Source organism: Quercus lobata, chromosome 11 (genome assembly GCF_001633185.2).
Source record: "Quercus lobata isolate SW786 chromosome 11, ValleyOak3.0 Primary Assembly, whole genome shotgun sequence".
In the NCBI taxonomy this organism is placed as follows: Eukaryota; Viridiplantae; Streptophyta; class Magnoliopsida; order Fagales; family Fagaceae; genus Quercus; species Quercus lobata.
Genome location: NC_044914.1, coordinates 44,625,915 through 44,639,699, shown reverse-complemented (window position 1 = coordinate 44,639,699; position 13,785 = coordinate 44,625,915). Strand labels below are relative to the sequence as shown.

At 32.1% G+C, this 13,785-nt stretch overlaps 1 protein-coding gene across 1 annotated transcript; it reads right to left on the bottom strand.

Moving 5' to 3' along the window:
* Positions 1 to 346: 346 nt before the first annotated feature.
* On the bottom strand, positions 347 to 4,544 carry LOC115966215 (monooxygenase 1-like). The gene is made up of 6 exons (XM_031085461.1): positions 4,308 to 4,544; positions 4,051 to 4,197; positions 3,839 to 3,889; positions 3,174 to 3,342; positions 2,271 to 2,499; positions 347 to 1,051 (listed from the first exon to the last, which is right to left on the bottom strand). Exons 1-6 carry the CDS (start codon positions 4,385 to 4,387, stop codon positions 525 to 527), a joined length of 1,203 nt encoding a protein of 400 aa, XP_030941321.1. The 5' UTR covers positions 4,388 to 4,544; the 3' UTR covers positions 347 to 524.
* Between the last annotated feature and the right edge of the window lie 9,241 nt (positions 4,545 to 13,785).

The window sequence follows — 13,785 nt, the reverse complement described above, 5'->3', positions numbered from 1 at the left end:
TCATGTTCTCACACTTTACTAGCATTTAGACATACACAATGTGAAACTATAGTAACAAGAAATTATCATCTCATGGGAGTTAAAATACTTGAAATTGGACCGGTAAATCTTCTCTCTGCAATGATGCACAACAATCCTTGTTAACTGAAGATCAATTTGCATATAGTTACTTAAAATTTAAAAATGCCACTCTTGATAGCAGGCCTCCCTTATGTGCTGTTTTAGAGGAACAGAAAACTGCCTCTTCAAAGATCAGACAAACCAAATCCTACACATCTGGAGATGCAGCAATGGTTCAGTCCTAGTAAAACATAGAAAGATGACTCAAATAGATTATAATACAAGATGAACAGAATAAAATTTATAAAACAATGGGAATAAAATTATTTTTAAGCATTATTGAGACCACTGCACAAGGGTTCACACCCAACAAGTATCTGTTTTAAACAGCAATTTTTTTTATCCTAATTAAACAAAGTTAAAATTCCCTATAGATTCTACAATTCAACTTAAAACGCCATATCTTAGAGGCAGCCACAGTCATATTGAGAATGAGCAGCGGAGTCACTGAAGAGAACCTTCATTAGGATGTTACATACAAATCTCACTAGCAATGGTGGATTTTTTATTAGTATACCAGTGAGATAAGTTTGTGTTGACAACCGCACCAATCTCATCCTCCGTTCTTTCACATATTGATCCAATGCTTCTCCAACTTTGTACGCTATCACCTGGTTTCCATTGGTCTTAATATCAATTTCATGCCTCTTTTGTGCCAAGCACCTTGCTAAGATGATTGCGTCTTCTAAAGCTACTGAGCCACCCTGTCCCAAGAACGGACCCATGACATGCATGGCATCTCCAGCCACTGTCACTGTTCCTTTTCTAAAACTTCCTAGTAGTATGTCCCATGGTGCTTGATATTTCATGCGTGAGATAGAGAGAGAGTCTCGGTCACTGTGTTTTACCATGTCTAACATTTTTGTAGGGAAGCCTTTAATTGATTCAAGAGTCATTTGTTGAAGGAGCTCTGGATCCTTCGCAACCACATCTGTTCATATAATAAATAAACACTTCCGTGAAAATTTGAGCCTGCTGCCACAGTAACAACACAATTACTGGAAAGCAAGTAACATATTGGCACTGCAGGGGAAATATCATTAAATTTAATTTCTAATAATTTGCATATTACTTTGAGATTATATGGGAACACTTATATCCTTAATCACAGATTATTTTGGATTGTAATCGTCTTGACAATTGGTCCTGGACTGTCAACAGCTGGAGCATTTGGGAACAAACTGCAGGTTTGGCTCAAAACTACAAATCAACAAGCTACTTCCATTCCTCTACTGCAGATGTATAGCAGGGTGTGGGGTTGCTGCCAAATTATTACTTGATCTTAGATAGTCTTATCAAAGAACTTTTCTTGCTATTGAATTATTTCAAAATGAGGATAGGTACACTTTATATCTTGTTAGGTACTGATAGGCCGATGCCTTTTGACTGGCATGGTTGACACCACCAAGCTCATGCGAAATTCCATGGGTGTGCAATGTAGTTTTTACCCTTTTAAACTAAACAACTTTCAAATGGAAAATTGTTGAAGATTTAGTTTAAAAGAGAAAATATCAACACGGAGATTTATGTGGTTCGACAGTATGCCTATATTCATGGGAGCGAGCAATCAAAATCTTCACTTGCAATTCCAAATACTTTGTAGTACTTCCAACCCTAGCCTGGTATATTGAAATTTCCCAATGTATCCTTACATACCTACACTATAGATCAATGTTACTTCCAATTTAAATTATAAGTTACTATCTCTAACAATAATTTTTTCGAACATACATTACAATTCCCTTGATTATGTGGATTGGTTTGGATGAGTGTGTGTTGCGTGAACATGTACTGGGTCCAACATCAGATGTATACTAGGTTGATTTGGGCTCTATAAACGATTACAGGGAATTGCAACTATAACTTGACTAGTCTTTTTAAGGTCTAGCGTAGATGTGTTAATGTCATATGGCTTGGGGGCACAACCTGACAAGGACATTAGGGATAGACAAGATTAGAATCATTAGATTGTATCAGTGTAAGTGTGTGTCCTATATTGGATTTGAACTAGATTGATGAAACCTAATTGTTACTTACTAGTTCTTTTGAGGTATGGCACTGATGTAGATATCAACATGATGCTTTCCTTAGGTTGTGACATGCATAAAGAAGCAACAGTTGAAGATAAATTTTGTCATCTTGGAGTGTACCTTTTGGATTCATTTTGAGAGTTGCAAACCAATAGACCAACTTATTGTCAATTGGGATCCTCCCAATCTTACTACGGCCTCCTATGACTTGGACAATTTCATTTTTGAAATCATGACCACTTGGATATTTAGTGAAACCTCTAACCTGTGATAATGATAAAAATTTCACTGGTTTTAGCCCAAGAAAACCTGCAACAACTGAGTTGGCTCCATCACATCCAATCAAAACCTGTGATATGATCGGTAAAAGGTTAAAAATAATTTCTTATTTAAAAAAAGAAGCGATTAAACTCTCTTCAATTGTTAGCAATACTAAGGAGAGATTAAATTTTTTAAGTGTATTATTTTCATCGTATATTCGTTATTACTTTAGGTCTGTAGCAGTATAGCCACCTTGACTTTGAATGCTTTAGATGGGTGTCTGAATTCAGAAGTAATATGTCAAAAAGTGGTGGCTATAAATTATTCTTGCTAATATATTTTCCAGCATTTGATCAGCAGTCTCAAAAGAGTCTTCCACTGCTTGAAGCAATTGATTAACACAACTTAGGATTTGAGTTGCCTCAGCAATGTTTATGTACATTCCTGGAGAAAGCTAGTACTAGTTTTTGGAAATGCTAAGATTTGTTTTCTATAAATTACAAATTCAGGAAATTTCAATATGGCATTTTCATTGAGAGAATTTCTCATATATTTTGATTGAACCTATGAGAACTCCAAAGTAATTTTAGTTGAGTTGTAGACCCAATTGGCCCCAAAAAATGATTCCAAAGCTCCGTCAAAATTGATGATAATAAGATTTATAAAGTGATGCTCACAATAACTACACAGGGTATGTCATCCAATTTGATTGAGCAAAATGATATAAATCCACCTGTCTAAACAAAATTAATGAAAGAATACCGTAGCCTTGATGGTACATCCATTTTGGAGTTGAATAATTGAATGGGAAGAAAGTGGGTCTAGTGTAATGGAGAGTACTTGGCATCCAAGGTGTATTGTGCCAGGAGGCAAGTTTTCTGCTAGGCCTTTAATAAGCTCACTTCGCCTCAAGCATCGAATTTCCCCCTTCCTGTAGACATCTCGAAAAATTGGTTATAGGGTTCCTTAATCCGTATTAAGGACTTTTATTCCCCCTTTTAAAGGACTTCTTGTGTATATTACATAGTTAAGTAGGATAGGCTTTGAGTCTTCAATCAACTCTCTTGTCATACCCTTCACGAATCTTTGTAACTTAAAAAGTAGTTGTTTCCATTTTGAAAGCAATCAAGTGATGAAACATATTCAACATATCATAATATTTATTCTGTATCTGTCTTGAGTAAGAAACAATGCTTTTTATTTTATTTTATTTTTTTAAGTAGCTCATTTATGCAAAATATTTGAAGAATATGGTCTTAGACATAGATAAAAAAAGAACAAAATTTGAAGCAACGAGTTGGAACTCAAGGCATTATTATTGTCATATCATTTGGTTTGAAGATTACTGAGTTGAAGTTCACATAAATTTCAGATTTGGCCTCTGCACACACAGTAAAGATGGCTAATTTAGAAGCAGAGGAACTTACTCAAATGGTCTTTCTTGTTGCTTTCCACTAGCAACACTAATATTTTTCCCCCTGTGTTGAGTAGAATACATTAATATAAGAAAAATATACAATTCCACACAGCACACACATATAGACTTAAATTTGAACAACTACTTCACTAATCTTTTTTCTTAGTGTTAAGCTATGAATTTGATATATGACACATCAATCAAATAATAAAAAGGACCTACCCTTGCACAGTGAGGGAAGTTAGTCTGAGGTTTGAGGCAACACCAAGTTGATGAAGAGCACACCAACCATTTGCCCTAATAGTGATACCTGCTCCTGTTGCACGCAGTGTCTCTGATTTTTCCAATACTACACTTTTGATACCCTTCCTATACACATTTCCATATTTCACTTTGTTTGGTTTTTTATGTCTCAGAAGTTATAAGTTACTGAACATGGTATAAGAAAGAAATCAAGAAAAGAAGGGAATAGACAGTACCTATGAAGAGCAAGAGCAGTAGCAAGACCACAAATGCCACCACCAACTATGACAATCTCTATCTCTTCCATTTCATCCATTCTCCAGTTGCTGTAATTGTCTCTGTAAAGTCTTGAAGCAGAAGAAGGAGAAAAACACTGTTTTTAGATCAAACTCAGCTGTCAGCTGAAGTCAACAGTACTAAAAATATCAATTGATTTTTAGTTGAGGCCACTAAAACTACCAATACTCTAGCACGCGCGTGGACGTTTAATTGGTTTATTGCTTATTTGTAGAGCAGTATTTTATTATTATACTAGTGTGGAGCAATTAGAGAAAGAGAGACAGACAAAGGGATAAAGAAAGCAATATAATGAAATTTTTTAAGAACAAATGGTATGTTCGTACGTTTTGAGCGATTGCCTTTCTTTGAAGTTAGTGGGAATTTGGGAATAGAGGTGCATTATTGGATTTGTTTTTGTAGAATTTGAAGAATAAAAAGAGAAAAGACCATAAATATGGAGAGACACGTAGAACTAAGGGTACGTTTGATATATTGTATGTGAATTATAACAGTAACTAGACTTATTCATAAATTTGGTTATAAGCAGTGGTGGAGCCAGAATTTTAGTTTAGGAGGGGCAAGATTAAAAGATAGTATTAAAAAAAATACATTAATCGATTATAGTAACAAAATAAATAAACAATTGTAAAAAAATTTAATAAAAAGTAAATGTTGCATATTGTTAAAATATATATATATATATATATATATATATATCAAATGGCATTTCACTGTTTATTTATGGGACAAGTCATTTATGAGATATGAACAAGAAAGACAAATGCCATGAATAATGTAATAGGTAAAAAATAAGGGATATGTTATGTATACAACATTTTTTTAACGGTTTCTCAAACCAAAAAAAAGAAAAAAAAGAAAAAAGAAGAAGCTAATTTTAGTGGTAAGTTCAAATTAAAACCAATTACATCTTACATATATAATTTGTTATAAAAATATTTTAAATATAGCACTTATTTATATTTTTATCATTTTTTTTTTTTACTTTAGCTTTTCGGGGAAACTTTTTTCCTTACTTTCCAGTTTGCTTCTTTAAGGGTGGAGTGGACCAGCTTTTTCTCTTTTTCATGTCAAAAGGGTGGGTCAAAGTGTCAAGCACCTTAAATAAGCAATGTAATCCTACAAAACTAGCAGTTTAGGGAATTTTTTTACAAAGTCAGGGGGGGGGGGGGCAATTCCCCCCCTCTCCCCATGCTGGCTCCGCCAGTGGTTATAAGTTGTAACATCTATATTTATATCTATATATTACTAAAAGTTGAAGCGTAGTGTTTAATGTTACTGTGATCACGTTGAGCCACATCAACATCCACGTTATTATCATTTTTCTTTCCAATTTTCCTATAATTGTTTTTTAACATTTACTTTTTTTTAATAATTGCACTTTTTCCAATATTTCTCATATCTTTACCTTTTCATCTCCCCATTACCCTCAACCTTAATATCACTTTTCATCTTTCTTTATTTTATCTCTTCATCTTTCCCTCCCTTACTTTTTCATCTCCCCACTACCCCCAACCTTAATGTCAGTATTCATTTTTCCATTCATCTTCCTTTATTTTGTCTCTTCATATTCACACCATCTTCTATAAATTTGTTATTTTCTCTTCCATTTTTTACATAGTTTTCCATCACAGAGAGGTTGTTTCTCCATCCCTCTCTCTCTCTCCCTCTCACACAATAATTTTTGGAGTATTTTTTTTTCCTGCATCTCTGCTTAAGTTGATAAATTTTTGTGTTTGTTACAACTCTACGTTGGGTTGGTACGATTTAAGTTGATATATTATTCTATTACAAAATATGATTTGGGTAATTTGGTGTTTATTGTTATATATATATATATGTGCCATTAAGCAGTTTTTGTCCGCTTTGGGGAGCCAGTCCCTCACGGTTTTGTCCTCGGCCCCGAGTGTGGTCTTTTGGGATTTTCACCTTCTTTGAGGCTTGACACCCTTAGTCCCACATCGGTTGGAGAACCCTCCCACTCATGGTTTATAAGCTTCTGGAGCAACCATGAGTGTACCACTACTACACATGTAGTAGTGGTACACTCATGGTTGCTCCAGAAGCTTATAAACCATGAGTGGGAGGGTTCTCCAACCGATGTGGGACTAAGGGTGTCAAGCCTCAAAGAAGGTGAAAATCCCAAAAGACCACACTCGGGGCCGAGGACAAAACCGTGAGGGACTGGCTCCCCAAAGCGGACAAAAACTGCTTAATGGCGAGTTGTGTACTCACAATAGATTTTATAATAATTTATTAATAAAACAATTGGTAGGTATATTCAAATTCCTATTTCCAAAAACAACAAAGTATTAATCCAAATCAGAATTCAATCAAAACTATAAAAGTCAATTTTAGAATTAAAATCTCTTATTTTAAAATTTTAAATTAAAGTGTATTTCAAAATATTAAGTAGTAACTTTTGCTTTTTTTTTTTCTTTTTTCCCTTTTCTTTTTCCAATGAGTTATGTAGAGATTTGTCGTTTCAAATGTTTTGGTACTTTATAAATTTTGTATTTTAATTCTAAATTTATGAGTAATGATTTTACTAACCATGGTTAAACATTTACAAACAAATTTAAAATATTATGTTATTAATATAAACAAAAGGGGAGAGTGTTATTGCTTATTACCCCAAATATATTTATTGAGATTACCCTAGAAAATTATCCCACGCAATGCGCGGGTCTGCGACTAGTTATAATAAAACAAAAGATATATTTTAGGAAATATCTTACTCATATAATTATATTTCCCAAAAAAATTTTAAAAATTATTTTAAGACCCAATTAGTCCAAAATGAACCAAAATGACCAAAGCGGACCAAATTTTCAGTTTATTTGGTCCATTTTGGTACACTTCAGTCCATTCGGTCCAATTTGACCAAAGTGGACTGAATAGGACTAAATTTGACCGAATAGATTGAATTGGATAGAACATAGAAATGAACCAAAATTGATCAAATTGGACCAAATGGACTAAAGTGTACCAAAATGGACCAAATGAACCGAAATTCTACACTGATGTGACTTAAAAGAAGTGATTACGCTTAAACTTTTATATATATTTTTGATATATATATAGCTATGCGTTTTATTTATTTATTTATTTTTTTGTAGCAAATTGCTTATTGTCTGTACTTTGTAGCTCTTTTTATTTTTTTTAGATACAAATACAATAGTATTTCAATATATATTTAAGCTAACTAAAACCCATAAAAACCAAATATTTTTTCAATAGCTTATTTACATAAATTTTATCAAAAGTTATGTTAAATGTGTTTCAAAATGCTAAGAGCTAGATTATTATTGTTATTTTTTTTTTAAAAACCCGAAAAAGGGAGGCGATGGTTAGGATTCGGTTTGCTTTCTGTTGTATATACATATAGCCATGATGATCTACCATAATTACAAGAATACCCTCACGACGGTCTGGACTCCAACAAAAGCCCATTCTTGGTGACACCTGATTAGAGAATAGAAATCATGGTAAGCCCAATAATCCATTGGTAGGCCCATCCCAGAGTACGCAGTTAGAGAACAAATGCATTTAGAAGACTGAGAGTGTGGCCCAAAATTTGATAACATCACCCTTAAATTTTCAGTTTAATCAATTAATTAACCTTCGAACATTTTTTTTTAAAATTTATTAATTTAACCCATATATTTTCAATTCGATCAATAACTTTGCACATTATATTCTGCCACACTTTAGTCCATGCATGCTACCTTGGGTTCTGTTTTAAGTCAATCTCCCTAGTTGTATCACTTATTTTATTTTCTATTTTCGTGGTTCACTTAAACTTGTGCAATTCATTTAAAGACTAAAATACTAATATCAGCTAAGGGGGAAAAATTGCATAAAGAAAGATAATACTACAAATCATTAAATTAAGCAATTAAAAATAATATTATTACATTTTGTCATCTATATTTTTTAATAAATTCAAATTTAAAATATATATTCTCAATTCAAGCCCGTCTTTTTCCCTTTCTGCAAAGTGGTTGCAGATCTTGGCATAGTTTTGTCTTTCTCAATTCTACTTTCTATTGTAATACCAAACAAGTCCATAATCTTTTAACAAATATGGGTGATGTGCCTTAAATATACTTTTATAATAAAATTAATTTCATTAATATGCACATAATATAATTTTTCAATAGATATGAATCATATAATAGGATTTGAATGTATGGCATCCGTAATATGATGATATTAGAATCCAAATTTCTTATTTAACAATTAGAAACTTAATTTATCAATTGAGTTAATTAAAACACACACACACACACATATATATTATGTGCATATTTTTAAATTAAGTTTTAAATTAAGTTTTTATATATATATGTGTGTGTGTGTGTTTTAATTAACTCAATTGATAAATTAAGTTTCTAATTGTTAAATAAGAAATTTGGATTCTAATATCATCATATTACGGATGCGTATATATATATAATAATAATAATAATAATAATAATAATATAATATAATATAATTAACTTCATTAAAATTCAACAAAAGATTCCTATCAAAAAAAAAAAAAAATCTTTTTATAATTCAATAGTTCAACAGAAAATCGTAGACAAAAGAACTCCTAAACCCCCTCATCCTAACAAAAAAAAGGGCAAGACTTCAATGTTCAATCCAATGCACTAAAGGATATGCAAAAAGTAGGATAGCAGATTTCTATTTTGCATGGGAAGGGATAAGAGATCAATATATAATTAATCACGAATATGTTTCATGTTGCATCCTTTTTATAATTTTTTTGTCCCACTTTTTGTAACACCCATAACTTTATTACTAATTTATTTCATATATATAAATTAAAGAGGAGGCCCACAATTAAATGTATTTGATTGATTTGGGCCTAAGATATTAATATCAGTAATTATTATGGTATAAGAGGCCCAAGTGAGATGGCATAAGTAAATATATGGGGTTTGATAATTTTTAGAAACCCTAGTCTTTTATCTCTTAAGCTATACATACATACATACATACATATATACATATATATATATATATATATATTTATTTATATATAAGAGGTTTCCTTTTGTTTTTACCACAACACACAATTGAGCCTTTTCTTTTCTTCTCTACCGCTATGCATGAGAATTTCAGGTATGGTTTTGTTTTGTTGTAATATTAGAACCCCATGCTTATAGGAAAACATGGGTCTGTGCATCTATTATTTTGGTACTTAGCAGAATAATTGGCGTTGGGTTTTATTTTGGTACTTACCTATCACCATATTAATGTAAAAGCTGACCAATGATTGTTACAATATTAAAATAGGCATGGTACATAGCCGTATGGCCCTCCGTAGGCTTTAAGATTGATTGGATAAAAATAGTACCTGATAGAGTAATAGGCTTGAACTTTATCAATTTAAGTTTGTCACCATGCAAATGGGAAAAGGTTGCTTTATGGTTGATATGTATCTTCCTCATCATCTTTCTAGTGACATCTGTATTTATCTCTAATTCATTGTGGTAGGCAGCAATGCTTTTCAAGCCAATAATATCTTTTTAGCCACTGTATTGCAGGAATAAGAAATTGTATACTATCTAAGTTCACAATCTGTCATCCATGCACCTGCCATTGTTCAAAAACTTGTCCAGCTTTATCATTATGTTTTTAATGGGCAATTGGATTGATCAATTAAGATTATAATATGTGGCTTCTAAGAATTGTAGTAGTCTATATGATGGCTAGACAAGTAATGAAATACTAGAGTTCTAAAGAGTTGCAGTACTATCATGCCAATTAATAGATAGTGAAAATATGTGAAACAGAACAATTGGATCAAAGCTGAAAGTGAACTGGACAGTTAAGTAATCAAATGGAAAATTTTGGAAATATCGGTGTTGTCTAGGATTATATTGTTTAAGTATGAATATAAATTTTAGTGGGAAATTTGTGTATTGATGGACCTATTTTTTGTGTTGCTAGGTTTTAATTCTACTTATTTATTGTGACTCAAGGGTGATTGATTTCATTTTTGCAAATAAGAGGCAAGTGGTATTTACTAATTTGGGGGTTTTCCCAAAACAGTTTTGATTATCAAACTATTCTTATAACAAATAAATATGTTGAAATTCTATAAATATATTGATATTCTATAAATGTTTGATGTGCACATTGTATGGAAACGTTGACTATTTGTTATATGAAAAACTTGTGGGATAGCCTAAACTTATTTAGACTTGTATGTGTGGATAAATCTTTGTATTTTTGAGTATTATGACTGGATTATTTGTTGTGAGCATCTTGAATTTGCTTTGAATCCTATGGCAAATCGTGTTTAAAAGCTTAGTGTTGTATTTAGTCCTTGGTAAGGACAATCACATTGTAGCTAGTCCTTACCAAGGGACGGTCCTAAAAAAGGGGGACAGTGCACAATTGGTAGCTCTTTAGCAAGGGAGTATACTATTAAGGATCCGAAAAGGGAGCTCCTTAGCAATTAATAGATAGTGAAATACTAGAGTTCTAAGAATTGTAGTAGTCTATATGATGGCTAGACATGTAATAAAATACTAGAGTTCTATAGAGTTGTAGTACTATCAATACAATTAATAGATAGTGAAAATATGTGAAACAGAACAATTGGATCGAAGCTGAAAGTGAACTGGATAGTTAAGTAACCGAATGGAAAATTTTGGAAATATCAGTGTTGTCCAAGATTATATTGTTTAAGTATTTAAACAGATTTTAGTGGGAAATTTGTGTATTGATGGACCTATTTTTTGTGTTGCTAAGTTCTAATTCTACTAATTTATTGTGACTCAAGGGTGGTTGATTTCATTTTTGCAAATAAGAGGAAAGTGGTATTTACTAATTTGGGGGTTTTCCCAAAATAGTTTTGATTATCAAACTATTCTTATAACAAAGAAATATGTTGAATTCTATAAATATATTGATATCCTATAAATGTTTGATGTGCACATTGTATGAAAACGTTGACTATTTGTTATATGAAAAACTTATGGGGCAACCTAAACTTATTTAAACTTGTATGTGTGTGGATAAATTTTTGTATTTTTGAGTATTATGATTGAGTTATTTGTTGTGAGCATCTTAAATTTGCTTTGAATCCTATGGCAAATCGTGTTTAAAAGCTCAGTGTTGTATTAGTCTTTAACAAGGGCAATCACATTGTAGCTAGTTTTTAGTAAGGGACGATCTCAGAAAAGGGGGACAGTGCACAATTGGTAGCTTCTTAGCAAGGGAATATACCATTAAGGATCCGAAAAGGGAGCTCCTTAGTAAGGAAGTGCATCTTTAGGTTCCAAAAGAGCCATCCTTAAGAAAGGGGATGAAAAGGGGTTTCTAGTCCCGAAAAGGGGGTTCCAGTCCCAAAAAGGGAACAACACAATCCTGTCAACGGGGCATAAACGTTGACCATGAGAAAAGTTTAGGAAATTGTTTATATGATGATGTTCGTATATTATGATGGCTCACAATATAATGATATTTTTATATGAAATATTTGATGTTAAAATATAGCTAGTTTTGCAAGTTATAACTTTGTTGTATAGAATATTCATTTATAATGTTTGTTCCCACACCCCAATCTTAGTGAATTCCACTTATTGAGTTATCTTCCCCCCCCCCCCCCCTTGTATTCCCTCTTACAAATACATTAGAGGGATCATTGGAGTAGAGATTCTTGGAAGAGAACATTTACAAATTATTTGGTGGAATTGAGGATTTTATAATTATTTTTACGGCATTAAATATTGTATTGGAGAATTATTTTGAGGATGTTTTATCTTTGGTGGGATTAGAGCTCTGACAATTATGATGAGATTTTAGATTGCTGGTTGTATTTGTATAATATTTTTATGGAATATCTAGATTCAATAGACTTTTATTATTTATGATTTTGGGGTGTTACACTTTATGTATTTCACTTTATACTTCATCAATCATGATATGCCATGTATTTAATTTTTTTTTCTATTTTAAAATTTGGTTATTTTATGAAAAAATTAAAAAAAATATATTTGAAAAGTTGTAATTTGTGGAGTATAAGGTAAAATACAAGAGTGGGAAGAAAGATTTGTATATTGTATAGGTAAGAGACGGAAATTGCGGTGGAATACGGTAAAATTAAGCAAAAGAAAACTTATTTTCTTGATTTCTTCACCTAAGTCTTCTCTAGTGCTTTTGCTCTCAAAAAAGAAAAAAAAGAAAAAGAAAAAGACTTTTCTAGTGCTGTACCAAGTATCAACTAGCAAGAAATAAACTAAGTACATCTAAAAGGTCGTCTCAAAAGATTAAAAAAATGTAGGTGGTTCCTGAATTATTCTTTAGTAGTCTTCGATTCCAAAAGTCAATCTAATAAATCTGAATTATTTTTTTTTCATGATTTAGGTGCCATGATTCATGCTTCTTAAGCTTACAATTTGCACCCAAAAAAGAAGAAGTTCTAAGGGGTTCAATAAGTTGTATCTTGGGTAGAAAATAAATTTTGCGGTCTACATGATTAATATAAAGATAAAGTACTATAAGTTTATTTAAGGTTGGGCTGTTTGCTATGGTGGTGTGGGCTTTGTGGAAGAGAAGAAATGAGTTAAGGTTGGGCAAGAGCTGTGACAAGTATCAACTAGCAAAAAATAAACTAAGTACATCTAAAAGGTCGTACCAAGTATCAACTAGCAAGAAATAAACTAAGTACATCTAAAAGGTCGTCTCAAAAGATTAAAAAAATGTAGGTGGTTCCTGAATTATTCTTATTTTCGTCCCCAATTTTGTTCCTACCCGACCCGGGCTAGAAAATTAAAAAAAAAAAGCAAAAAATTCAAAAAATTAAAAAACATAATTCCGCCAATATTTCTATACAAATCGGGCTGAGATAGGCCGAGAAAGGGAGAAAAAAATTTTCGTCCCAAATTCCATTCCTACCCAACTCGGGCTAGAAAATTCCAAAAAAAATAGCAAAAAAATTCAAAAAATTAAAAAACATCATTCCGGCAATATTTCTATCCAAACCGGGCTGAGATAGTCTGAGAAAGAGAAAAAAAAAATTTTCGTCCCGAATTCCATTCCTACCCGACCTGGGCTAGAAAATTCCAAAAAAAATAGCAAAAAAATTAAAAAAATTAAAAAACATCATTCCGGCAATATTTCTATCCAAACCGGGCTGAGATAGGTCGAGAAAGGAAGAAAAAAAAATTTATTTTCGAATTCCGTTCCTATCCGACCCCGGCTAGAAAATTCCAAAAAAAAAAAAAATTGCAAAAAAATTCAAAAAATTAAAAAACATCATTCATGCAAATATTTCTATCCAAACCGAGCTGAGATAGGCCAAGAAAGAGAGAAACAAAATTTTTGTCTTCAATTCCAAAAGTCAATCTAATAAATCTGAATTATTTTTTTCATGATTTAGGTGCCATGATTCATGCT

What these genes read in the sequence shown, in the direction of transcription:
- LOC115966215 (XM_031085461.1), bottom strand. Translation starts at nt 4,387, where the DNA reads ATGGATGAAATGGAAGAGATAGAGATTGTCATAGTTGGTGGTGGCATT. An exon ending in ACTGCTCTTGCTCTTCATAG is followed by an intron (nt 4,198 to 4,307) that starts GTACTGTCTATT and finishes AAATGTGTATAG; the next exon opens with GAAGGGTATCAAAAGTGTAG. An exon ending in CAACAAGAAAGACCATTTGA is followed by an intron (nt 3,343 to 3,838) that starts GTAAGTTCCTCT and finishes AGATGTCTACAG; the next exon opens with GAAGGGGGAAATTCGATGCT.